This window comes from Bubalus kerabau, chromosome 1 (assembly GCF_029407905.1).
Source record: "Bubalus kerabau isolate K-KA32 ecotype Philippines breed swamp buffalo chromosome 1, PCC_UOA_SB_1v2, whole genome shotgun sequence".
In the NCBI taxonomy this organism is placed as follows: domain Eukaryota; kingdom Metazoa; phylum Chordata; class Mammalia; order Artiodactyla; family Bovidae; genus Bubalus; species Bubalus kerabau.
In genome coordinates this window covers 91,492,845-91,516,617 of record NC_073624.1, presented here as the reverse complement: position 1 = coordinate 91,516,617, position 23,773 = coordinate 91,492,845, and the positions used below count along the sequence as shown (strand labels likewise).

The window sequence follows — 23,773 nt, the reverse complement described above, 5'->3', positions numbered from 1 at the left end:
AACCATCGTGCTGTGCTAAATCACTTCAGTCGTGTCCATTTCTTTGTGACCCCATGGACTGTAGCCCTCCAGGCTCCTCTGTCCATAGGCTCCTCCAGGCAAGTATACTGGAGTGGGTTGCCATGCCCTCCTCCAGGGGATCTTCCCAACCCAGGGATTGTACCTGCGTCTTTTACGTCTCTCGCGTTGACAGGCAGGTTCTTTACCACTAGTGCCACCTGGGAAGCCCATAGCTTTGACTATGCGGACCTTTGTCAGCAAAGTGATATCTCTGCTTTTTAATATGCTGTCTAGGTTTGGGTGATCATAGGCAAGTCAATTCCCATCTCAGGGGCTGGGTTTTCCAGAGTCAGTAGAGGACAGTGGTGAAACACGCAGACTCTGAAGCCAAGCAGCCCGTGCTCAGAATCTGGACCTACCACTCTTTGACCCTGGATTACTGAACCTCTCTGTGCCTCATTTTTCATGGGAAAAGTGAGGTACATCCTCATTCCAAGGTGAGCACAGTAATCATGAACTTAATTATGAAGATTAAATGAATTATTTTAAGTCAAGGGCTTAGAAGACTACTCAGTGCACAGTAAATGATATGAATGTGCTTGCTACTTTGTTTATGGAAAGTATGCTGCTGCTGCTGCTGCTAAGTTGCTTCAGTCGTGTCCGACTCTGTGCGACTCCATAGACGGCAGCCCACCAGGCTCCCCCATCCCTGGGATTCTCCAGGCAAGAACGCTGGAGTGGGTTGCCATTTCCTTCTCCAATGCATGAAAGTGAAAAGTGAAAGCGAAGTCGCTCAGTTCTGTCCGACTCTGTGCGACCCCATGGACTGCAGTCCACCAGGCTCCTCTGTCCATGGGGTTTTCCAGGCAGGAGTACTGGAGTGGGGTGCCGTTGCCTTCTCCGATGGAAAGTATAGCAGCTGAATTACATAAAGATTTCTTCCTGCTCTAATATCGTATAGATTAAAATGTTTAATGATTGAATATTCCCCACATGCCTAGCACTAGCTCATGTTTCCTATCTGTGAAGTAAAGGGCTGGAATCATGTTTATGGCCCCAATAGCGCTAGAAACAGATCCTCTGTATAAGGTGCTGATAGTGGGGATCAAAGAAACATGCTGTGACAGCCTTGGCCTTCAGAACCCAGAAAAGGACTGCAGGAGGCCAGACTGCCCTAGCAGCTCCACAGGAGGCAGAGGAGGCCAGAGATGCGCCCCTAGCATATTTCTTCAGCTTGTTTGTTTGGTGTCCCCAAAATTTTCTTTTTCATTCCAAAATAAAATGAAGGATCAAGGCTTCCATTCTGAAATATAAAATTTGGTAACACACACATTTCTTCCCCTCAATCTTTTGTATTTCCCCAATACTGTCTGTAAACGTATTATTCTAAGAGATAAATGGCAGATACTAGATTCAGATTGGAGAGGAAGTTTTGACAGTGGTCAGAACACTGGCTACTTGAAGGGAGAAGTCAGGCAGAAAGGCCCCAAAGGTCAAATTACAGGCCAGGCCTGCACCACTGAGACTCATACATGGAAGAATAAACTGTCCTTTTTTTACTTTCAATTTTCAAACATTTAAACCAACATTTTTCTAGCTTATTCTGAAAATTCTGTAAGATAAGACAGATAGTTTTATCCCTATTTTATAGATGAGGTGCCAAGAGAGTAAGTGATGATTAACCGCAGATGAAGTGTTTGCAATTATATATGCCTGATAAGTGACTGAAATAGGCTTTTTTTCTTTTTTTAAAAAATATTTGTTTGACTGTACCAGGTCTTAGTTGTGGCATGTGGGATCTAGTTAGGTGACCAGGGATGGAACCCAGGCCGCCGGCATTGGGAGCGCGGAGTCTCAGCCACTGAACCATCAGGGAAGTCCCCTGAAAGGGCTTTTCTTAATTCTTCCCCTCTCTTTCTGGCCTCAGACTGTCCTGGGCTGCGGAATCCTAGTAGGAGTTTGGCAAGGACAAGAGTTGGGCCCTGAAGCACAGGGCAAGGGAGGGCAGGAGGCTGGGTCTGAAGAGCAGCTTCAGATATCCAGGCTGGGACCTCGGGTGGGGAAGGCGCTGCCAAAGGAAGGATGAACTACTGGTCTGGTTGAGGACCCTGCGAGCCGCCTCCAGGGGAAGGCTGACAAGCCTCCCTCTCTCCAGCTCAGGAGGACTGGCACCCGCTCTAAAGCCAGAATCACCGACATCCTGGGTGAGTTCACCCACCCTCTTCTTTCTGGCTACACCATCGTTCTAACCCTCAAAGGGTTAAAGCGGTTTCCATGTGATTTTCCCATCATCCAGGTTACTTGGGCTGCAGCTCCCAACTTGAAAACCTGGGAAATAAATAAAGTCCCAAACAATTTCTCAGTACCCTAGCAATGCACCCTCTCTCCACCCCCACCCCCCACTCCACAGAGAAGGACAACCCTTTGGGTAAAAAGTGTGTGTGTGTGTGTGTGAAAGGTGCAGGTGTGTGTCTCCGTATGGGCAGGTGCTGGGGAGCGGCTTCCCAGAGAGAGTGGGGCCACGTGGTGAGTGCCCCTTCCCTCAGTCCCCCTGGGGCTCTGCGTGCAGGAGATTCACGTGGGGCCAAAGCTCTGGAGGGAGGAGGAAGAGGAAAAAAGTGGTGTGTGGGGAAGCAGGCCGCACACACCTGGCGCCTTGTGGAATGAAATCTTTATTAATTATTAAACCGAGTTCCCTCGGGAGCGAGCAGAGCCGTGGCAGGCGCGGCGGGAATGGCGGGGTGGAGGCTGGGGTGGGGAGGAGGGGTGAGGAGTGGGTGCTGGGCACCCGTTCAGTCCCAGGGTACCCCGACAGGAAGGAAGCTGACCCTCTGGGCGCGGGACGGGGGCGGGAGGGGGATCGGGTAATCGCTGCTAGAGAGTGGGTTTCCCCTGCGCGTGGGGGGACGACCCCGGGAGTGAGGGTGGGAAGAGAATGCTAGAGGAGGCAGCCCGGGGGTGGAGGGAAGTGGGGAGAGGGCCGGCCGGCTCCTCCCCGGGGTCTTGATCCCAGAACAGTAGCCGCCTGTTTTCCCAAGACTGGGGGAGGGAGCAGCCGGAGGAGAGGAGGGGGCGTGCGGAGGGAGGGTTTCCATTCTTCTTCGGTCTCGCTCGCCCCTACCCCGTTCCTCCGAAGGGAATCGGGCCGCTCGGCCGGGCGTCCGGGGTGGCGGTGGGGGGGAGGGGGTGCCCAGACAAAAGGAGCTTGTGCCTTTAAGGCGGGGAGTCCGGGAGCCGGCGGGGAGGGGACTTCTGGATCCGGGGTAGAGGGCGGCTGCGCTGGACAACAAGGGAGGGGGCGCGGGCCCGGCGCACAGCGGACGGCGGGCGGCACGGCCGGGACGCACGGGCACGGAGTAGGACCGCGGGACTGCCGGCCGGCTGGCCGGAGCCCGCGGGGACGGCGGTGCGGGGGCCCCGGGGAGCCGCCGACCCCGGCCGGCAGGTGAGACCGCACGGAGGAGCGTCGGGGGAGGCGGCGGCGCCCGGCGCTCGGGTCTCCGCGCGGCGGCGGGCGGACTCCCGCGCTGCCCCCCGAGAGTTCTGTGGTCGCGGAGGAGCGGGGAGCGCCGGGCCCTAGGGACTGGCGGAGGGAAGTCCGGGAGGGGATGGATGGGGGACGGTGGACTCAGGTCCGGGGCTGCAGGCTCCCACCCTCAACCCCTCGCCGGGCGCTTCTCCTTCTCCACCCGGAGTGAGTTCCCGGCCGGCGGGGAAGGTGGGGAGAGGCATGTACGGCGGGGAGGGGCTGCCCTGAGGTTTTTGCAGCCGGGCTGTGGGTGCGTCTCCGAGTTTGAGGTAGAGTGTGGTTGTGCTTGGGGAAGAAGGGAGGGAGGGGTGCCCTCTGCCTGCAATCACCCACCTCACCCCAGACCTTGGGAACAGAAAGGGTTGGTGTGCTGGCTGGCTGCTAAGGCAGACTTTATTCAGAACAGCTCTGGGGCCCGACTGAAAAGCTCGAATCAGGAGTCAGGCGGTGGACTCTCTTCCCCCAGCCTCCCCTGCCCCGCGTGCCTTGTGACTGGAGGACCCTGATGGGGCTTTTCTGGCTGTGGCGGAGGACGGAGCTCAGTGCCATCTTCAGGGAGACCAGGGGCTACGGAAGGGAGGGGAAGGGTCGCCGGACCTCCTGATACAGGCCCTGGCCGGGCTCATCCACATCTGGATAGGCCTGGAATTGAGGCCCACGTCCCAGCCTGATGGGTGGTGCTGGCACTGAAGTGCCCAGCCTGGGCAGCGCCTTCTGCCATGAACTTTCTGAAGTCCTTTTAAAGTCCCTCCCGGAGCCTCCTTTTGCCAAGGAGGGCAGGGGCAGAGGGGTCCTGGGGACAGGAGGTGGCCAGGAATAGGGTGTAGAGCGAAGGGTGTAGGGCGAAGCAGCGCCTACAGCCATCCTTGGGGCTGGGGCCTGGCCTGCTTCAGGCTCCAAGTCGCAGACCCACTGGAGGATCCAGATTTGGGGTCAGGGGCCCTGGGCCTGGGTCTGCCAGGCTGCATGGACACAGCTCCCAGATGGAGCCAGAGGTGCCTGTATCTGCGTTGGAGCAGAAGATCGGTGAGAGAGAGCAAAGAGACCAGGAGCTTGGGGAGGAGGGGTCTGGGGCACAGGCTCAGGAGCCTGCATCTGGGGAGGAGCGGGTGGTCTGTGGTTCACAGAGTTGGGTTCCTGGACGTGTAGGGGTGGGGGCCCATATAGGGAAGTTTTGTGGCTTTGAACAGTACCCTGCCGTACCAGCCTGGCATGGGGTGCCAGGAGTGAGTTCTCCCAAGTTGGGCAGTGCCTGGAGTGGAGCCCAGGGTGGGATGGTTGCAGTTGGTTGGACAATTACAGATCTCCGAAGCTATCCGCTTTTGGGGTCAGAGTGTTCTTGGGAGGGTCATGCGTTCTGCTGGACAGTGTCTGCCCTTCCTCTGTGAGTACAAGCCACATGCTAGAATGCGCTTCCAGGGGGTGGGAACATGGCCAGAAATGGGTCCTGTGGGAACAGAGGTCTGGCCAGTGGTGGGGGGGTGGTGGTAAGGACAGGTCAGGGGACGGGTGAGGGTGAGGAGACTGAAGCTAAATATCACAGGGAGTGGGCAACCTGCTCGCTCTGGGCTGTGTCTCATGCAGCTCTGGAGACTGACAGTTGAGGACATAGCGACACGTGACTGGCTGGCACGCGTGGGGTTTTGCTCATGATTTTTCCTCTCTTTCCATCTTTTGGACATTGACAGGCTTTTGGGTGCAAAGTGGTGGAAGGCGGGGAGAAGAACTCATGTTTATTAAGTGTGTACTACGTGTGTGGCAGGAGCTGTTATTCTTTCCTCGCAACATTTCTTATTCCCATTTTACAGATGAAGAAAGTGACATAGGGAGGTGATGTAACTTTGTCCAAGGCCGGGAACCTAGCAAATAATCACAGTAAGGTTTGAAGCCTGGTCTCATTCCCAAGACCCCGTTTCCAGGGAAGTGTTTTGAAGAGCCAGGCTTTCTTCGGTGACCTTTTCCAAATGCCAGCCTGACCAGAAGTCTTAGGTTTTGGATCTGTTTCTCCAGATGGTGCTGTTGGTGATGTTAAGGGGTTGAAGGACACCGAGGGAACTTGGCAGAGTGTGCTTGGGAATGGGGGTTTCCCATGTGCAGAGAGGTCCCCAGGCTGCCTTTTGCTCTGTGGGTCCCTGGGTGTCAGCTTGAAGCACTGCTTCTGTGGCCGCCTGGGGCAAGTGCTGGGTACTCCTCTGCGAGTACAAATGTCAGTGCTGCTAGCTCTGCAGGTTTAAGTATGAGGAGCCCCTCAGGGTGCCCCGTGGCCATGGAGGAGTGTAGCCCTGGAGGGGACACAGGCATCCATGGTGGCAGGGCTCTCACCCTCACCTTCTGAGCTGGGCTCAGCTGGAGACACGTCCAGGGTTTTGTCAGGGAGTCCTCCCACCCCAGGTCAAGACACTTCCCTCCCAGAGACGTGAGATCTGGGGCTGACTTGATTACTCGTGATCTCTAGAGTCCGGGCCGGCCGTGTAAGACTACAGTGGACCTCAGTTTCATTTTGTTTTGTTTGGCTGTCACATCTGTCCTGTGCACTGGGTGGCCACAGGGCCAGCCTCACAGGGTTTTGGTTCAAAACAGAGGGAAAGTGCATGGAAGTGTTGTCTATCCATCCATCCCCCAACCCACCTGTCCACTCAGTGAACATTCATTTAGACCCTTCTAGGTGTTGGAGATGTGGCAGTGAGCAAAACCAGCCAAAATCCTTGCCCTCGTGAAGTTGGCATTCCAGTTAGGAGAGACAGACAATGAACAAATAAGAAAAATATATAGAATGGCAGTTGCCGATAAGAGTGGTGGAGAAAAATAAAGCATAAAGCTCGGAAGAGAGATAGGGAGCGCCAGGAAAGGGGGTTGCTATTTTAATAGAGTGGTTAGGGAACGCTCACTGATAAGGGGGTGTTTGAGCTGTGGCCTGGAGGAGCCCTTGTTCTAGGCAAAGGGGACAGCAAGCACCGAGGTCCCAGGCTGGCTTGTGCTGGTGTGTTGGGGAACAGCAAAGAGGCTAAGTGAAGCAGAGTGCAGAAAGAGAGATGGAGAATCATAGGATTATCACTATTATTTCACGTTAGCTTCTCTGAACTAGTCCCTTGAGCTTGCTTTTTTTCTATCTTTTCAACATATGAATTGGTTGAGTACCTACTATGAGCCAGGATCAATGCTCAGGGTACTTGAGGGTGGGGATAAAGTGCTGAACAAACTAGGTATCATCCCTCCTTTCATAACATTTGTAGTCTGGGGGCAGAGTCACACAATAAACAAGGGGTGTTGTGGTTGCTGTTCAGTCTCTAAGTCTTGTCCGACTCTTTGCGACCCCAAGGACTGCAGCACACCAGGCTTCCCTGTCCTTCATCATCTCCTGGAGTTTGCTTAAACTCATGTCCACGGAGTCAGTGATGCCATCCAACCATCTTGTCTTCTGTGGCCCCCTTCTCCTCCTGCCCTCAGTCTTTCCCAGCATCAGGGTCTTTTCCAAGGGATGATTTAGTTTCAGTTGTAATCAGTACTACAGAGGGAATGCATGGAGAGTGAATAAGGGACCAAACCTAGTCTGGGTGGGGGCACTGGGACACCTCCCTGAGGAAGTTACATTTAAGCTGGAACCTGAGGGAGAGTTTGACTTTCACTTGGTGAAGTGTGTGGTGTGTGTGCACGCGCGCGCACGCATGCAAGATCCCCCCTTGTACAGAGGTCACCAATTGGCAGCTCACAGGCTGAATTCATTCCATAGATGTGATTTATTTGGCTTGCAGTATTGAGAAATGTTGGTTACTTGCCAAAGTTTAATTTTTTTTTTTTTAATCTTTTGACCGCACCGCATGGCATGTGGGATCTGGTTCCCTGACCAGGGATGGCTCCTGGGCCCCCTGCTTTGGGAGACTGGAGTCTTAACCACTGAACCACCAGGGAAGTCCCTTGCCAACATGTAAAACCAGGAGATGTCGTGTTAAAGTCTACTATTTTTTTAAAGCTTCTGTTGAAAAATCAGATCGGATTCCCCTGGGACAGCAGTGGCACTGGTGCCCCAGTGCGGGGTGGTGCTAACCCCTGTATCGGATGTGCCCTCTCTCCTGAGCCAGGCGGCTTTTCACACTGAGAGGCGCTCGAGTCTGTGACCACCAAATCAGTGCCTTGTAGGGAAGAGGTGGATGCTTAAGGGAACTGCATCTTGGCTCTTACACTTGTGTGGCTGCTTGACCTTGGGCAGGTGACCCCACCCGTTTGTGCTTCGGTTTCCTCACCTGTTGACTAGGGCTACCCTGGTCTTCCTCAGAGTCATCTTAGGAGGAGGATGTGCCTGAAAGCGCTCAGCTCGGCAGCAGGAAGTGCTCAGTTAGTGAGAGCTGCTGGTGGCGGAGGCCGTGATGGGGGTATTGACACCGTCTCATTCTTTTCCTCCCCGCAGGATGTCGTGGTTTAGCGGCCTCTTGGTCCCCAAGGTGGATGAACGGAAAACAGCCTGGGGGGAGCGCAATGGGCAGCAGCGGCCGCGCCGTGGGACCCGCACCAGTGGCTTCTGCACGCCCCGCTACATGAGCTGCCTCCAGGGCGTGCAGCCACCCAGCCCGACCCCCGCCACCGCCCCTCGGTGCCCCTGGCAGGATGAGGCCTTCATCCGGAGGGGGGGCCCAGGCAAGGGCCCGGAGCTGGGGCTGCGGGCGGTGGCCCTGGGCTTCGAGGACCCTGAGGTGGCCGGGGCCGTCGGAGCAGCGGAGGTGGCGCCTGCCGTGGCCACCAGGAGCAGGCGGGCCTGCTGGCGCCAGCTGGTGCAGGTGTTCCAGTCGAAGCAGTTCCGCTCGGCCAAGCTGGAGCGCCTGTACCAGCGCTACTTCTTCCAGATGAACCAGAGCAGCCTGACGCTGCTCATGGCGGCGCTCGTGCTGCTCACGGCTGTGCTGCTGGCCTTCCACGCGGCGCCCACCCGCCCTCAGCCCGCCTACGTGGCCCTGCTGGCCTGTGCTGCCACCCTCTTCGTGGTACTCATGGTGGTGTGCAACCGGCACAGCTTCCGCCAGGACTCCATGTGGGTGGTGAGCTACGTGGTGCTGGGCATCCTGGCGGCCGTGCAGGTCGGGGGCGCCCTGGCAGCCGACCCGCGTAGCCCGTCTGCAGGCCTCTGGTGCCCTGTGTTCTTTGTCTACATCACCTACACACTCCTTCCCATCCGCATGCGGGCTGCAGTCTTCAGCGGCCTGGGCCTCTCCACCCTGCACTTGGTCTTGGCCTGGCAGCTCAACCGTGGTGATGCCTTCCTCTGGAAGCAGGTGGGTGGTCAGGGAGGTAGGCCTGGGGGCATCAGGCCAGGAATGAGAAGGGGTCTGGTGATCAGGGCGGTGGGTGAGCCCTGGATGGACACTGGGTGAGGGATGTCTGGCTGGATCCGGAAGGAGGGCTTGGGAGGCCTGGTTTCGGGGGTCAGTCTCCATCTGGGATCTGGGGCAGAAGGCCCTGCTGATGGGGAGGAAGGCTGCAGACCCTGTGCTCTGCTCCCATGGGCCGCTGTTCGCAACTCTTTAGCCTGAGGCTCTTGAAATAGTATCATCTGCAGAGACACCGTGGAGGGCTGGAGGAAGGCAGGTGATGTTTAGCCCCTGGGTGGGGGCAAGGCTGAGAGGGCAGGGGAGGCTACATCCTACCCTGACCCCTGACCCCAGCCTGAGACTCCGGGCTTGGTGCCATCCTTCTAGGCAGTTCTCGGCGGTGATGCGGGGAGATCGAGTAGGTTTTCGATGGAGTTAGCAAGGGAGGAGTCACCTGTCATCTGGACCGAGGCCAGATCCAAGAGGACAGGGGAGGTGATGGGTGGTCTCTTCTTTGCTGGGCTGGGAGTAGTTTGGGGTGGGACTGTGCACAAGAGGGGCATTAGGCTCCAACCTTATCTTGCCTACTTCCCACTGAGCACCAGGGCTCTGGCAACTGCCTTGAGGCTCTCTGCCCATGTGGGCTTCCGCCTCTGGGTTCTGAGTGGTATGTGAGGTGAGGCTCTCATAAGCGCTTGGCTGCGGGCAGAGCTGGTTGTCCAAGGGGCTGAAATCTTCTCTGTGAGAGTGCAGACAGCACATCTTGCCTCTCCCAGTCTTACTTTCCCATTCTGTAAAAGGAAGATACAAACGGTGTCTACCTCATGATGCTGCTGTCAGGGCCCTGCCCTCTGCCAGCGTGGAGTAGAGCCTCATAGGGTGGTGGTCTCACCTGCAGTGAGGTGTGGGGAGGCTGAAGGAGATGGTACCCAGTGAAGGGGCTTCCGGGACGTCCACGGCAGAGAGATGTGAGCCAGTGGAGTCGACTGTCTCATGTCGTCCCCTGACCAGGCACAGGGGCTTTTGCCCAGCTGAGCCTTTGGGGCTGCTGTCGATACAGCTCCCCAGCACTCCTTGTGATCCCTCCATTGGCCCTTGCTTTAGATGGTGCTGCCCTCTTTCTTGCTCTGCCTTGCCCAGAGCTTGTGGCCTGTAGCCCACCCAGCCCCACCCACAAAGAGGAAGTTGCCTGGGGCTCCCAGGGTGAGAAGCTGGGTGCCCTGGCATGATGCCCTTCCCTGCCTTGCCTGTGGAACAGAATGTACCTTTTTAAGAGTAACCTTATAGCCACTTTGTTTGTGGAGCACATACCCGCAGGGCGCTGTCAGATCTCTTAAAGGGCCAGGGTCCTTCTGCTGTTGCTAGCCCCCCATCTCTCTCCAGGGGAGCTGTCACACTGGGCATTGGAGTTGGACTGCCCTCTTGGGGAAGGAGGAGCTTGGAGGTGGGACCTCCCATCCCCCATCCTTTCTAGGGTAGATGGGTGTCTCTTCCCTCCTCTCTGCTGGCCTGGTGCCCAGAGCCAAGCCCAGGGCCTGACTAGGGAGGCACAGTTCCATGGAGGCCAGGACTGCACCAGTCTCCCGCCTCTCCAGGGTGCCCAGCCAGTGGGGCTCAGTGTGCACGTTCCTGGGGCAAGTGGAGGAAGCTGCCCATGGCCCGTGCCAGCCCTTGGGACCAGGGCAGCCCGTACCTCTCTCTGAACTGGGGATTCCCGGCACCCAGTTGGCTTTCAGGTTTCTGGGTGGGGCTCTGGCCTCCTTTCTATGGTCCTTGGGCAGCCCCTTCCCAGATCCAGGCCCTTCATCCTCTGACCCGCTCACCCAGACACACTGAGCGGTTCCACCCAGTGACCCAGTCCAGCCTGGCGTGTCCTGCAGTGTCCTGGCAGCCATTTTTTCTCACAGTCGGATCGGGGTCTGTGTACAGATCTATTTCAGTCTCTTGTCCCCCTTCCCCTTCCCTCCACCATGACTCACATTTTCCTCTTGGGCTCCTGGGGCCAGGAAGGGAAGTTGCCTGGTTTGCCCCCCCTTTTCTTCTCCCCCACTGGGGGCTATTCTTAGAAACCCCCGAGGGAGATAGTGTGCCCCCCTTCTTCACCCCTGCTGCTGGGAAGGGGGGGGTCTTGTGAGCTAGACAGAGAAGGGAATCTGGGAGACCAATCCTAGAGGGCGGGAGCTGGGAATGGCGGAGGGTTAGCTGGCCCACCCTCCGTCTTACCCAAGGAACAAGAAGCCGAGGTCCCAGAGACTGAGTGACAGGCCCAATTTTGCAGGATGAGTCCTGGTTCCAGGCAGAGCCCAGAGCTCCTGGCTTCCAGTTGGTGCTCTTGCCCTCCCTTCTCCCACAACCAGAGCCCTGCCCCAGCCAACTCTGGGGTGCAGCCACAAGTGCCAGGTTAACCCCTGAAGTTCCAGAATCACCGAGGCCAGCTTCCCTTAGACTCGCTCTCCAGTCACTGTTGCTGCTGCTGACTGAGGATGGAACACCCTTGGGTTGGGGTCCTAGGGTGTAGGGACCTGGCTGGACCAAGTGTTGGGGGTGGCCAGGCATGGTGGCACCCCATCCCAGTTCAGAAGAGTTCTTCGTGTCGGTGGAATTAATGACTCCCAAGCCTGGGTTCTGAGGTGGGCCTCAAGAGCGTTGGTGAGTGGAGTGAGTTGGCGTCCTGGGAACGTGGGCTGTAGTACACGGTAGGGTTAGGACACAGCCTGGAGTCTGACTGACGTGGACTTGAGTCCCACACCAGCTACTACCAGCGGTGAGATCCTGGGAAGGTTATATAACTTCTGTGTACCCGAGTCCCTCACCTTTAAAATGAGATCATGCTCCCATCTCCTAAGAGTTGTAAGAAATACATTCGTTAATGTATAGAGCGCACCTATAGAATCCAGGCACGTTGTAAATAGCCAACAAATTAGCTCCAGTAATAATAATAGTAGTCATTATTATATTAATTTATGTCAGGGTAGGGAGGAACCTTGGAGATCTTACTGTCCCTCTCCAGGTTCTAGACAAGCAGACAGGCCCAGAGAGATGAGGTGACTTGTCCTGGGCACGCACAGGAAGATTTGGAGCTCAGGTCTCCTGGGTGTCGACCTGTGAGGAGAACCACATGCTGGAGCCGCAGCATGTGTCTTTTGTTTGGGGTGTTTGTGGCGCAGGGAGTCAGAGTGCTGGGCCCAGGCCCTGTGACCTACCTGGCCCTGGCTGATGCTTCCACTCCCAGGAGCTGTGAGAAGATCACGTTTCTCACCACGGGTGAGCCAGGCAGGGAGCTGGACCCCTATGGGGAATGGAGAGCTGGACTGCAGGGCTGGGGCTGGCTTGGGGAAGACAGGGCACAGGATTCCGGCTTCCTCCCTGAGGCAGTGCGTCTACCGAGAGCCTAGCTAGTTGCAGCTGTGTGTGTTGGGGGTGGTCACCATTTGCCTCTGCCACCCCTTTGCAGCTTGGAGCCAACATGCTGCTGTTCCTCTGCACCAATGTCATTGGCATCTGCACACACTATCCGGCGGAGGTGTCTCAGCGCCAGGCATTTCAAGAGACCCGCGGTTACATCCAGGCCCGGCTGCACCTGCAGCATGAGAACCGGCAGCAGGTGGGGCTGCCCTCACTGGTCACGGCCTTCCCCACCCCACCTGCCAATAGCTTGCAGGTTGGATCTGCCACCTTGTGCAACTCCATGGAGTAGTGTGAATGGTTCCCCCTGACTGTGCAGCGCAGAGGTGCTCTGACTTTGGAGTTGCTGGCCTGTCAGAGGAGGGGAGGGAATAGATGGAGTGCACCTGAGGGGTTGAATGGGCTGTTGTCAGAGAAGACTGGGGTGTGTGTCTGCCGAGGGCTCTAACGGAGGAGGGTCAGGCTACGTCCCAGGAGGGAAGCTCAGGTCTCCAGAGAGGTCAGGGAGGGTTCCAGGGATGTGGAGGGACCAGGAGGGATTAAAGCATGAGGCCAGGAAGATAGTGGTGCCCTGTTGAAACCACTGGTCTAGGAGCGGCTGCTGCTGTCTGTGTTGCCCCAGCACGTTGCCATGGAGATGAAAGAAGACATCAACACAAAGAAAGAAGACATGATGTTTCATAAGATCTACATCCAGAAGCACGACAATGTCAGGTAGGGTGGGGGTGGGGAGGATACTGGGAGAGGTGGGGGGCGGTCTGTGAGTCTCTGAGGGCCACACTGTCCTTCCGTCTTCTGCCATCGTCCACAGCATCCTGTTTGCGGACATTGAAGGCTTCACCAGCCTGGCGAGCCAGTGCACGGCGCAGGAGCTGGTCATGACCCTGAACGAGCTCTTTGCCCGGTTCGACAAGCTGGCTGCGGTGAGGGTGCTGGGGCTAGGGGCAGGGCCGACCAGGTGAGGGCGCACCTTTCTGGCAGCAGCTTGGGGATGAGAGCCCGTGGAGTCTGCAGTGAGAGTAGTGGGCTAGGTGCTAAAGGTGTAAAGTAAAGGTGCTGCTGCTGCTAAGTCGCTTCAGTCATGTCCGACTCTGCGACCCCACAGACAGCAGCCCACTAGGCTCCTCTGTCCCTGGGATTCTCCAGGCAAGAATACTGGAGTGGGTTGCCATTTCCTTCTCCAATGCATGAACGTGAGAAGTGAAAGTGAAGTCACTCAGTCTCTCCCCCAACTCTTTCTGCTTCAGGAAAATCACTGCCTGAGGATCAAGATCTTAGGGGACTGTTACTACTGCGTGTCAGGGCTGCCAGAGGCCCGGGCAGACCATGCCCACTGCTGCGTGGAGATGGGGGTGGACATGATCGAGGCTATCTCGTGAGCACCGTCCCCTCCCGGGCTTCCTGGGACTGAGGGGGGCTCCGCCTGCCCCTCCCCTTCGAGGTGTCCTTAGGACCTTTCCTTAGTCTTGGCTGTCTCTCTGTCTTGGAGATCCACGCCTGGGGAGGGGAAAGGCTTCAGCCCATGTGAAGATCCACGTGCACCTTAGACTCCAGCGGCTGGGATGGAGCAGGGGGAGTCAGGGTGAGGGGGGATTTACGTTGGAGAGAATGCCAGCTGTAGGCCTGCCGGAAGGGTGGTGATTCCTTATCTACCCGCCCAGTCCCATAGGACGCTGCTGCACCCCTGCTGGCGAACAGGGTTCCCAAAGGTTTGTCCTTGAGCCCCGTGCAACCTCCTACCTGTGTCCTGCCAAGGGCATGTCCCACTAAGGGTGTGCCGTGTGCCCTGTGGCTGGGTCTGTCCTTGGCCACTTGGCTCCAAGGCGAGCTCAAGGCCTGGGCTCTGGGCTGGGAGTGGGGAGGACTACCAGAGCTAAGCCAGGCCACCTCCTCGCAGGCTGGTGCGCGAGGTGACGGGTGTAAACGTGAACATGCGCGTGGGCATCCACAGCGGGCGTGTGCACTGCGGTGTCCTTGGCTTGCGGAAATGGCAGTTTGATGTGTGGTCCAATGACGTGACTCTGGCCAACCACATGGAGGCTGGGGGCCGGGCCGGGTGAGTGCGGATCCAGGGGGTAAGGGGTGGGAGCCATGGGGTAAGCCGAGGTCTTAACCGCCTGTCCTCCGCAGCCGCATCCACATCACCCGGGCCACACTGCAGTACCTGAATGGGGACTACGAAGTGGAGCCGGGCCGCGGTGGGGAGCGCAACGCCTACCTCAAGGAGCAGCACATTGAGACCTTCCTCATCCTGGGAGCCAGCCAGAAACGGGTCAGGGTCGGGTTGGCGAAGGCGGCTGGGGAGAGGGGCAATTGGAGGGAGCAAGCAGAGGCCTTCTCTGGGCGCCTCTTCCCAGCCTGTACCTGTGCTGTCCACACAGAAAGAAGAGAAGGCCATGCTGGCCAAGCTGCAGCGGGCGCGGGCCAACTCCATGGAGGGGCTGATGCCACGCTGGGTGCCTGACCGTGCCTTCTCCCGGACCAAGGACTCCAAGGCTTTCCGCCAGATGGTGAGGGTCCCACCGCGCCTGGGCCAGGCCTTGGTTTCTTGTTTCCCTCAACACTCAGTATTACCCTGCCCTCTTCTGCCTCCCTTGTTGAGGCTGTTGTCTCTGCAGTTTCTGGAATTGGGAATGGGAAGGCTGGTTTCATCCCAGGGGTCCCAGGCTCCCCAGAGTCTATGGGGAAAGCCCTCAGCGCAGTGTTGATGGGGAAGGGACTGTAGAGGTGAAGGTGGCCTGCCTGTCACCTCATTCACACTCTATCCCTTTCTCCAGGGCATCGATGATTCCAGCAAAGACAAGTAAGTCAAGTTGTTGAGGAGGGCGGGTCGGGGAAGGCACTTGCAGCCTGGGGTGAGGAGGTGGGGAGCTGAGATCCCCCTCTTCCCTGGACTTCAGACGTGTCACGTGGGACCGGGTGCCACCTGCCCCGCTCACACTTCTCCTCTGAGTGCTGCCCGTGCCCCTCCCTCCTCATCACCTGTCACGTGGCCGTGGTCAGGCGCCTGGTGAAGCCATGTCCTCTGCCCTCAGCCGGGGTGCTCAGGATGCCCTGAACCCTGAGGATGAGGTAGACGAGTTCCTGGGCCGGGCCATCGATGCCCGCAGCATCGATCAGCTGCGCAAGGACCATGTGCGCCGGTTCCTGCTCACCTTCCAGAGAGAGGATCTTGAAAAGAAGGTTTGGGGGTTGCAAGGGCAGGAGGAGGACGTCCTGGCAGGGTGGTCTGAGCACAAGTGAGGGAACAGGAGAAGCTTCTGGGGAGCGGGGGGTGACCACAGGGCACTGTGGGGATTCACCTCAGCTGGGCCAACTGGCAACACCCGGCCTTCTGAGGGCAGTGGCAGTGCCCAGCTCAGTCTCCTCTCCCTCAGTACTCACGCAAGGTGGACCCCCGCTTTGGAGCCTACGTGGCTTGTGCCCTGCTAGTCTTCTGCTTCATCTGCTTCATCCAGCTTGTCGTCTTCCCACGGTGAGAGCTCTTCCCCTCCTTGCTGGGCTTCTCTTCCCTCTACCACTTCCCAGGCCCTTCTTAAACACCCTTGCAAGCACACAGTTCTGGGGCCTACCCCCTGCCTGCCCAGGGAGTGGGAAAGGACCCCCAGATCTCCCAGAGTAACGTCTTCCCTGGCCCTCTCCCACCCAGCTCAGCCCTGATGCTTGGGATCCACGCTGGTATCTTCCTGCTGTTACTGGTCACCGTGCTGACCTGTGCTGTGTACTCCTGTGGCTCTGTACGTGGGGGACCTTCCAGGGCTGGTCGGGGAGGCCAGGCCGGGAGTGGGGAGGGAGGAGAAGGCAAGGCCTCTGCCACTAGGCCTGGCCCTGGGTGGCCTTACCCCTTGGGTGATGTGGCCTCTGTCTCTGTCTCCTGCCTCCTGACAGCTGTTCCCCGAGGCCCTGCGACGTGTGTCTCGCAGTATCGTCCGCTCGAGGGCACATAGCACCGCAGTTGGCATCTTTTCTGTCCTGCTTGTGTTCACCTCCGCCGTTGCCAGCATGGTAAAGGTCCAGGGAGAATTCTCCTGCTCCTCCTCTGTGCCAAGCACTGTTCTGGGTGCTGGGGCTACAAAGAGGAACGAGACACATTTCCTCCCCAAAGCAGGAGTGAGGTTAACCCCTGTCCTCCTGGCTTGCTCCCTTTGCCTCTTGTTGTCCCTCAGTGAGAACTTGGGCCTCTGGCATATAAGGCACTTGGGCATGGCCCTGGTAACCCCGCCCCTCCTCAGTTACCCTAATATATACCTCCTCTCGCCCTGTTTTTGCAGTTCACCTGTAACCACACCCCCATACGAACTTGCGCAGCCCGGATGCTGAATTTAACCCCTGCTGACATTACCGCCTGCCACCTGCAGCAGCTCAATTACTCTCTGGGCCTGGATGCTCCCCTGTGTGAGGGCACCGCACCCACCTGCAGCTTCCCCGAGGTGTCCAGGCAGTGGTCAGGCGGGGTGGGGGGGTCCTGATCGGTACCAGTTCTTGACCTTTCTGTGCCAGGCTTGGTGGTGGGCACTGGGGACCCAGGATCTCACCAGAGTCTCCAACTCCAGGAGCAGCCCTGGCATGGTGTCGGGGTGTGTGGAGGGCGTAGGTGGCTTGGGTTTGAGGTGGTCGAGGGGGGTCAGGTCAGGCGGCGGCGTGCCTCGTGCTCTGCCCTCACCCAGACTTCCTCTGCCTTCGCTCCGCAGTACTTCATTGGGAACGTGTTGCTGAGTCTCTTGGCCAGCTCTGTCTTCCTGCACATCAGTAGTATCGGGAAGTTGGCCATGACCTTTGTCCTGGGGCTCGTTTATCTGGTGCTGCTTCTGCTGGGTCCCCCAGCCACCATCTTTGACAACTATGACCTCCTGCTGGGCGTCCATGGCTTGTGAGTTTATCCTCAACCCCTTTAATCCCCCAGGAGCCTCTTGACCCTGCTAGGTTGTTGAGAGACCTTTGTGCCCTGGCATGCTACCACTCACCCCTCACATGCGGGGAAAGGAGGTAGCACCTGACCCCCAACAGTCTCCTCAAGGAAACCCCAGACCTGGGAAATCCCTTTGTCTTTAGGCTAGACATTAAAACTAAAAACTCCCTCTTGCATTTGCATGTTGCTTTCATATCCACTCTTAACTACTTGTGGGTCACATAGCTGCTTGGGGTAGAGCCCCGGCTAGGAAAGGAACCAAAACTCGGGCTCCTGCTTCAGGGCTCTGCCTGGGACAACACTGGCTTTTCCTCTGTAAAAGCCCACACCTTATATGGCAGAAACATATGGTGTGGTAGAAAAAGCTTCTGCAGCCTGCTGAGTTTGAATCCCTACTCTGCCACTTATTAGCTGTGTGACCTTAGATTGGTGAGTTAACTTCTCCGAGCCCCAGTTTCCTCATCTGTAAAATGGCAGTGCTATCTATATCACAGGGTAGCTGTAAAGATTATAGTAACTAACATTTATCGAAGACTTGCTGATGCCAAGCACTGTGCTAAGTCTTTTTTTTTAATTAAAAGCATTTTTTAAGAATTTAGACTGTGCTGTGTCTTTATTGTGCTACTTGGGTTTTCTATAGCTGTGGATTTGCTAAGCCTTTTGCTCACATTGTTTAGATCTGATCACTCTTGTATTGATGAGGAAACTGAGGCTTACAGAGTTAAATAGCCAGGTCACATAGTTGGTGGGTAGAGGATCCAGGAGTGGAATCTCTGCTCTTAATATAAGCAAATGCCTTGGCCTGGTCCCTGATCTGTGGTGCTCAGTAAATGCAGTTTCTGTCTCCTCTTCCGTGCCCTGACCTGGCGACCCAGGAAGAACCAATGACTTTGTCTCTTCTATCTTCTTGCCAGGGCTTCTTCCAATGAGACCTTTGATGGGCTGGACTGGTGAGTGAGGGCTCCAGGGCAGCAAAGGGCTGGGCTGCCAGATGCCTCTTTCAGCCACTGAGCCCGCCTCTGCTTCCCTCAGCCCAGCGGCCGGGAGGGTGGCACTCAAATACATGACCCCCGTGATTCTGCTGGTGTTCGCACTGGCGCTGTACCTGCATGCCCAGCAGGTGGAGTCCACCGCCCGCCTGGACTTCCTCTGGAAGCTGCAGGTGACAGGGCAGGCCTCTGGGGTGGGTGGGTGGTTCCTGGGGGTGGAGCCTGGGCCGTGTCAGGCATCTCTTAGGCTGGTCAAGGTTCAGCCTGCCCTGAGCCCACCCTGGCTCCATGCTTTCCCTGTGCCCACCCCCATCCCCCGCCTCATCCTGTCCCTACCCCCTCGGCCCCTCTGCCTGTTCTTTGGCCTCATCTCTCCCTGGTTTTCTTCTCCCATGCGGTTCCCTTAGATACCCTTCTCCAGGTGTTGGCTGCTGTACCCACGCCTTGTGGATGTTGGGCAGTGGGTGATGGGTGTGGTGTCCACAGGCAACAGGGGAGAAGGAAGAGATGGAGGAGCTCCAGGCCTACAACCGGCGGCTGCTACATAACATTCTGCCCAAGGACGTGGCCGCCCACTTCCTGGCCCGGGAGCGCCGGAACGACGAGCTCTACTATCAATCCTGTGAATGTGTGGCCGTCATGTTCGCCTCCATTGCCAACTTCTCTGAGTTCTACGTGGAGCTGGAGGCCAACAACGAGGGTGTTGAGTGCCTGCGACTGCTCAATGAGATCATTGCTGATTTCGATGAGGTACTTGTCCCTTAGGTTGGTGCTGGCAGAGGGTGGGGGGATGTAGGGACCAGAGAACTGGGAGAACTTTGGATAAGAAGGCAAGGATTGGAGGGGCTCATCTGACGAGACCCAGAGATGTGAAGGGCAGGAGTAAAGGCAGGCACAGTGGAGTTGGGGACAGATATGAGTGTGTCACAGGCAGCAGGGTCAGCTCCAGTGGGGCAGGGTCATTGTTACCGGGGAGCAAAGGAGGACGTGAAGATCTGTGGAGGGGCCAGTAGAGTTAGCAAGTGGGTGTCATTGAAGAAGGCGCTGGTAATCTGTAGACTACGGCCTCATGAGGCCAAGTAATCAAGATGATCCCCTGAATAGAGAAAATGGAAGTAAAATACGAGAAAGCGTCCTGAACACCCAGGTCAGGTCTGGAGAGAAGGCACTTCCTCAGTCTGGGACTCTTTCCCCCAAAGTGAGGGTTGGAATCATTAATGCCTGATATCCCTTCTGTGGTTCTGGGTTCTGTAGCGGGGTGTCAAAGTTGTCCTGGAGTTGTGTGCTCAAGTCCCTGCTTGGGTTTTGACGGCTGCCTAGTAAGGGAGACGTTTTCCCGGTTCCTAGCCCAGCACCAAGAGCGGTAGTTGGAAGCGGGGCTCACTTACTGGAGGGAAGTATTGAGACAGGGAAGTGGGGCAGGGGGCCAGAGCATGGGCAGGAAGGAGCCTTGGGGCAGGACTGGGTCTGGCCTTTCTGCCTTGACAGCTGGGTCCCCCTGTGCTGTCCAGATCATCAGTGAGGAGCGCTTCCGGCAGCTGGAGAAGATCAAGACAATTGGTAGCACCTACATGGCTGCCTCTGGGCTGAACGCCAGCACCTATGATCAGGTGGGCCGCTCCCACATCACTGCCCTCGCCGACTACGCCATGCGGCTCATGGAGCAGATGAAGCACATCAATGAGCACTCCTTCAACAATTTCCAGATGAAGATCGGTAAGAAGGCCTGGATCATGGCACGTTTTCCCAGGGCTGTTTTTGGGGTGAAGCTGAGGCAGCAGGCTGGGGATGGTGTATCAGGATCCTGTGGGGGTTTCCTTTCCTCCCGCTCCTTATGTCATCTGATGTTAAGAATAGATACCATTTATTAAGGGCCTCCTATGTGCTAAGCATTGTCTTAGACTTTTTTTTTTAAACATATATCAATTCTCACATTATTATCCCCTTTTACAGAAAAGAGTTAGATTTTCAGAATGGGTAAATAACTCAGCCAAGGTCACACAACTAGTTATGGCTGAACTGGGATTCAAAACCAGGTTTATGTAGATACCAGTACCTATGTCCCCATCTGTGGCTGGTCTGATAAGAGGGACTTCCTCCCAGATGAGCCGGTGGATGGGAGTTGTTAATAGCGTGGGTTCTCGAGTCAGAATGTCTGGTTTGAATTCTGGCTCTTCCACTTATGGGCTTATTTAGCAAGTCACCTAACTTCTGTAAGCTTCAGGTACCTTTTCTATAAAATGGGGATGATGAGCCCTACCTTGTAGGGCTGTTGAGGGGCTGAGATAGTATAGAATGCTTATAGAGTGGTTGGCACAGCATGAACCTTTGTTGGATTAGCTGCTGTTCTGGCATAGCCCTTCTGACTCAGGGGAGATCCTTGGCATTCTTTACAACCGGGAGACTTGTCCCTTTTCCACTTTCTTCTCTGGGTCCTTCTAAAGGTGCCGGGAGGTGGTGCCTCCCTGGGCTGACTGGGGAACAGCCACTGCTCTCAATTTCTTACTTTTACCCACCCCAGGACTGAACATGGGCCCAGTTGTGGCAGGCGTCATTGGGGCTCGGAAGCCACAGTATGACATCTGGGGGAACACAGTGAATGTCTCGAGTCGAATGGACAGCACCGGGGTCCCCGACCGAATCCAGGTGAGGGGGTTGTAAGCGGAAGCTGGGAGGGGTCTGGGTGTGGGGAGCTTCCACAGGGCCCCCTCTGCAGTCAGCCAGGACAGGGGTAGGGTGGCGATATTCTGTGTTTGGTGGAGGGGGTTATGGGGAGAGATAGTAGCATGACCAGAGAACCCTTGGGACCCTGCAAATGCAGCAGGAAGGATCCTGGCCTAAGCAGGTTCCCCTCCCACCCCACCCCCCCCAGGTAACCACGGACTTGTACCAGGTTCTAGCGGCCAAGGGCTACCAGCTGGAATGTCGAGGGGTGGTCAAGGTGAAGGGCAAGGGGGAGATGACCACCTACTTCCTCAATGGGGGCCCCAGGAGTTAGCAGGGCCCAGCTACAGATCAACTGAAAGGATCAAGGTGGGCATTTGGGTGGACTCTGGGCTCGCTGGGGGAAGCTGTGGCAGGGGGCGCTAAGCCTCCAGACCCTGCTGATCACAAAGGGAACACCCCAGCAGGCTGTGTTCAACTACATCCTCAGGCTGGTGAAAGAGGGGATACCAAGAGGATTATGCAAGTAACTTTTTAAAACTAGGGTAGGGCTGTTTTCCCTCCTTTCTTCCAGCTTTTGGGAGCAGGGGAGGGGGCAGCAGCAAAGGTGGGGGGACCCTTCCTACCTGAGAGATTAAAATGGCAGCTTGTCACACCTCCCCTTTCCCTGTCTGTCTGGGCAACCGGCTCAGGGCTTGGCCCTTCCTTTCCCTTTTTCCTGGGAATCTTTTGTACAAAGACTGGGGCAGGCTTGAAGAGTGCCTGTTCCACGCTTGCCTTTGCCGTGCCTGCATCCCCAGCATGGGTCCTGGGCCCTCCCCACCCGGTCAGGTCTCCCTCAGGGACACAGGGCCAAGGAGGGAGAGGCTCGGGAGACCCAGCTCTGTCCATATTTCAGGGGAATGTTTCCATTTGCCAAATCCTAGTCCCACGATCTGTCCCCAAAGGGGAACAAAGGGACTTCTGACAGCTCAGATTAGCCCCAGTTCCTGCACAGCTCCAGGGAGAGGGGCATCTGGTCTCATTGGTACTGTGAAAACACCCATCCAGGGAGCAGGAATGTGCATGAGGGTATTAGAAGACTGGAAGGTGGACGTTCGCCTGCAGGTGCCAAAGAGAGCAGGCCGGCCAGGGATGGGGGTGGTGCCAGACTCCGAAGGTCAGGATCAGGCCGCTCTGCCCCCGCGTACTCTTGCTGTCTGCTGCAAGGGACACAGAGCGTCTCTACCCCTTCTGTTGCCAAATAGAACAGGGCCAGGGCCTGGAGGAAGACGACCCTGATCCTAAACCCGTCCTCCCAGACCTCTGGCACTGGGGAGGCCTGTGTGCCTGTGTACTGTGTGCACGGTGGCCCGTGTGTGTGTCTGTTTTCCAGGTCTATGTGTCCTTGTGCTCCTGCTCCTCGACTCTCCACCCTGGGTTGCCTCTTTCCTGTGGGCCTCTGTCTTCTGGGAATTAAGGCAGGATGTCTGATTTCAAGGGATGGAGACAGATGCCCAGTTTGCACAGGAGTGGGATGGGGTGTGGTAATAAAAGGAGGGTGACTGGGGAGAGGAGGTCTTTTGTGCCAAATCCCTAATTGCCTCGTGGGGACCATGTGTGCAGCATGACTGTCTCTCTGCTAGGGCAGGGACCCAAGCGCCTGCCGGAGCCCCCATGCTCCTTGCACTTGAACTCTATGGGGTTTGGTGGGCAGAGGCTCAGGAGTCCCCTGGATTTCCCCAGCTGGTATCCTGGGATGTGGTAAGCCTTGGGGCTGGGGTAGCATGGGATCCCCCGAGGACCCAGATTCTGGTACTAGGGGCAAGGGGAGGGGAACCCGGACCTCAGCCGTCCCCAGTCTACAGCCTGAGCCCAGCGTGCTCCAGGCTCCCCAGTCCCCATGAAGCCTGCGGGGGCTGGCAGGAGGGTTAGGAGGGCTGGGCCTTCGATTCCCTTCCTGTCCGCGCCTGCCTTTCACCCGCTTCCCTGCAGCCTTGCCTCTGGCCTGAATGAGTCGGTGCTTTGGTTTCTCTGTACCTGTTTAAGCGGAGGCATTGGCCACAGTTTTGCTTGAAGATCGCTTTGTCTCAGAGGTGTTAGAGGCAGAGGGGAGAGGGTCCCAGAGTTGCTGACTTTGGGGACTGGAAGGGGCAGGTGGTACTCTTGCCCTTCCTCATGCCCTTTCTGACTCTAGTTCCTTGCAGACGTTGTTTCTGGCTCGTACTGACTGCTCTGGGGGATCTTCATGTATCAGCCAAGTGGGCCATCAGTCACTTCATTAGCCAAGGCAGGAGAAGAGAAAAGACTAGGTGGTCCAGATGAAGTCAGCTCCCCTTCCCTCAGCCACAGGCCTGGACAGGAAGGTTCTGCATGGGGTCCTGGGGTGGGGATGAGGCTGTAAGGAGACCAGAGTGGAAGACCGCTTCCCTTACAGTGAAAGTGAGTGACTTGTGTCTGCTTCTTGCCAGTGGAGGGGCCTGTCTGCACCCTGGCTCCCCGCACCACAGTGCCAGCCATGCATTTCCCCTGGGTTGATGTTGCCCCCTTCCTTGCCATTTGGGGGGGGGTCAGTGGATGGGAGGCCCATGGACTTTGGTTTTATAATGTAACCAGTGTGGGGTGGGGGGAGGGTGGCATACCATTGTATTTCAGTGAAATATTTAATATATTTAAATATCAATAAAAATCAAACTCTTTGTAAAATTCCCTGTTCTCTGCAGCTGTTCTGGGCCCTGGGTTGGGTCCGAAGTGGCAGAGCCTGGTGGAGGGCAGTCCCCTGCCGGGGGTTCTGTAGACCTCTCTCATCTGCTAAGATGAAGCTGCAATGTGCAGAGAACGTGACCACTCTGAGGCCTGGCAGCATTCGTTACTCTGACTCCTGCCATGCATGAGCTCAGGACCCCTTGTAGTGGTCTGTCCTGGCCCCTCCCAAACTAAGCACCAAGCTCTGACTCCTTCAGGAATCTCTCACAATCCTGATCTCACAGGAATTGGG

General features: G+C 56.8%; 1 protein-coding gene across 6 annotated transcripts; it reads left to right on the top strand.

The window, feature by feature from the left end:
- Window positions 1-3,247: 3,247 nt before the first annotated feature.
- On the top strand, window positions 3,248-23,681 carry ADCY6 (adenylate cyclase 6). Of its 6 annotated transcripts, XM_055582353.1 has the most exons (23): window positions 3,248-3,445; window positions 7,935-8,793; window positions 12,284-12,433; window positions 12,827-12,948; window positions 13,046-13,157; window positions 13,482-13,609; window positions 14,132-14,290; window positions 14,365-14,506; window positions 14,616-14,744; window positions 15,012-15,037; window positions 15,270-15,417; window positions 15,612-15,709; window positions 15,884-15,971; window positions 16,123-16,239; window positions 16,506-16,664; window positions 16,926-17,104; window positions 18,058-18,093; window positions 18,176-18,305; window positions 18,619-18,882; window positions 19,644-19,848; window positions 20,654-20,778; window positions 21,005-21,165; window positions 22,973-23,414. In XM_055582353.1, the coding sequence occupies exons 2-22, from the start codon at window positions 7,936-7,938 to the stop codon at window positions 21,128-21,130; spliced, it is 3,501 nt and encodes a 1,166-aa protein (XP_055438328.1). In that variant the 5' UTR covers window positions 3,248-3,445; window position 7,935; the 3' UTR covers window positions 21,131-21,165; window positions 22,973-23,414. The 6 variants fall into 6 exon arrangements, with proteins under 6 accessions (XP_055438328.1, XP_055438308.1, XP_055438318.1 ...); XM_055582333.1 differs by lacking the exons at window positions 21,005-21,165; window positions 22,973-23,414 and adding an exon at window positions 23,499-23,681; XM_055582343.1 differs by having other exon boundaries at window positions 21,005-23,415.
- Window positions 23,682-23,773: the final 92 nt, after the last annotated feature.

Coding starts and splice junctions, on each gene's coding strand:
- ADCY6 (XM_055582333.1), top strand. CDS start 7,936: ATGTCGTGGTTTAGCGGCCTCTTGGTCCCCAAGGTGGATGAACGGAAA. Junction 14,745..15,011: donor CCAAGGCTTTCCGCCAGATG/GTGAGGGTCCCA, acceptor CCCTTTCTCCAG/GGCATCGATGATTCCAGCAA. Junction 16,240..16,505: donor CCTCCGCCGTTGCCAGCATG/GTAAAGGTCCAG, acceptor CTGTTTTTGCAG/TTCACCTGTAACCACACCCC.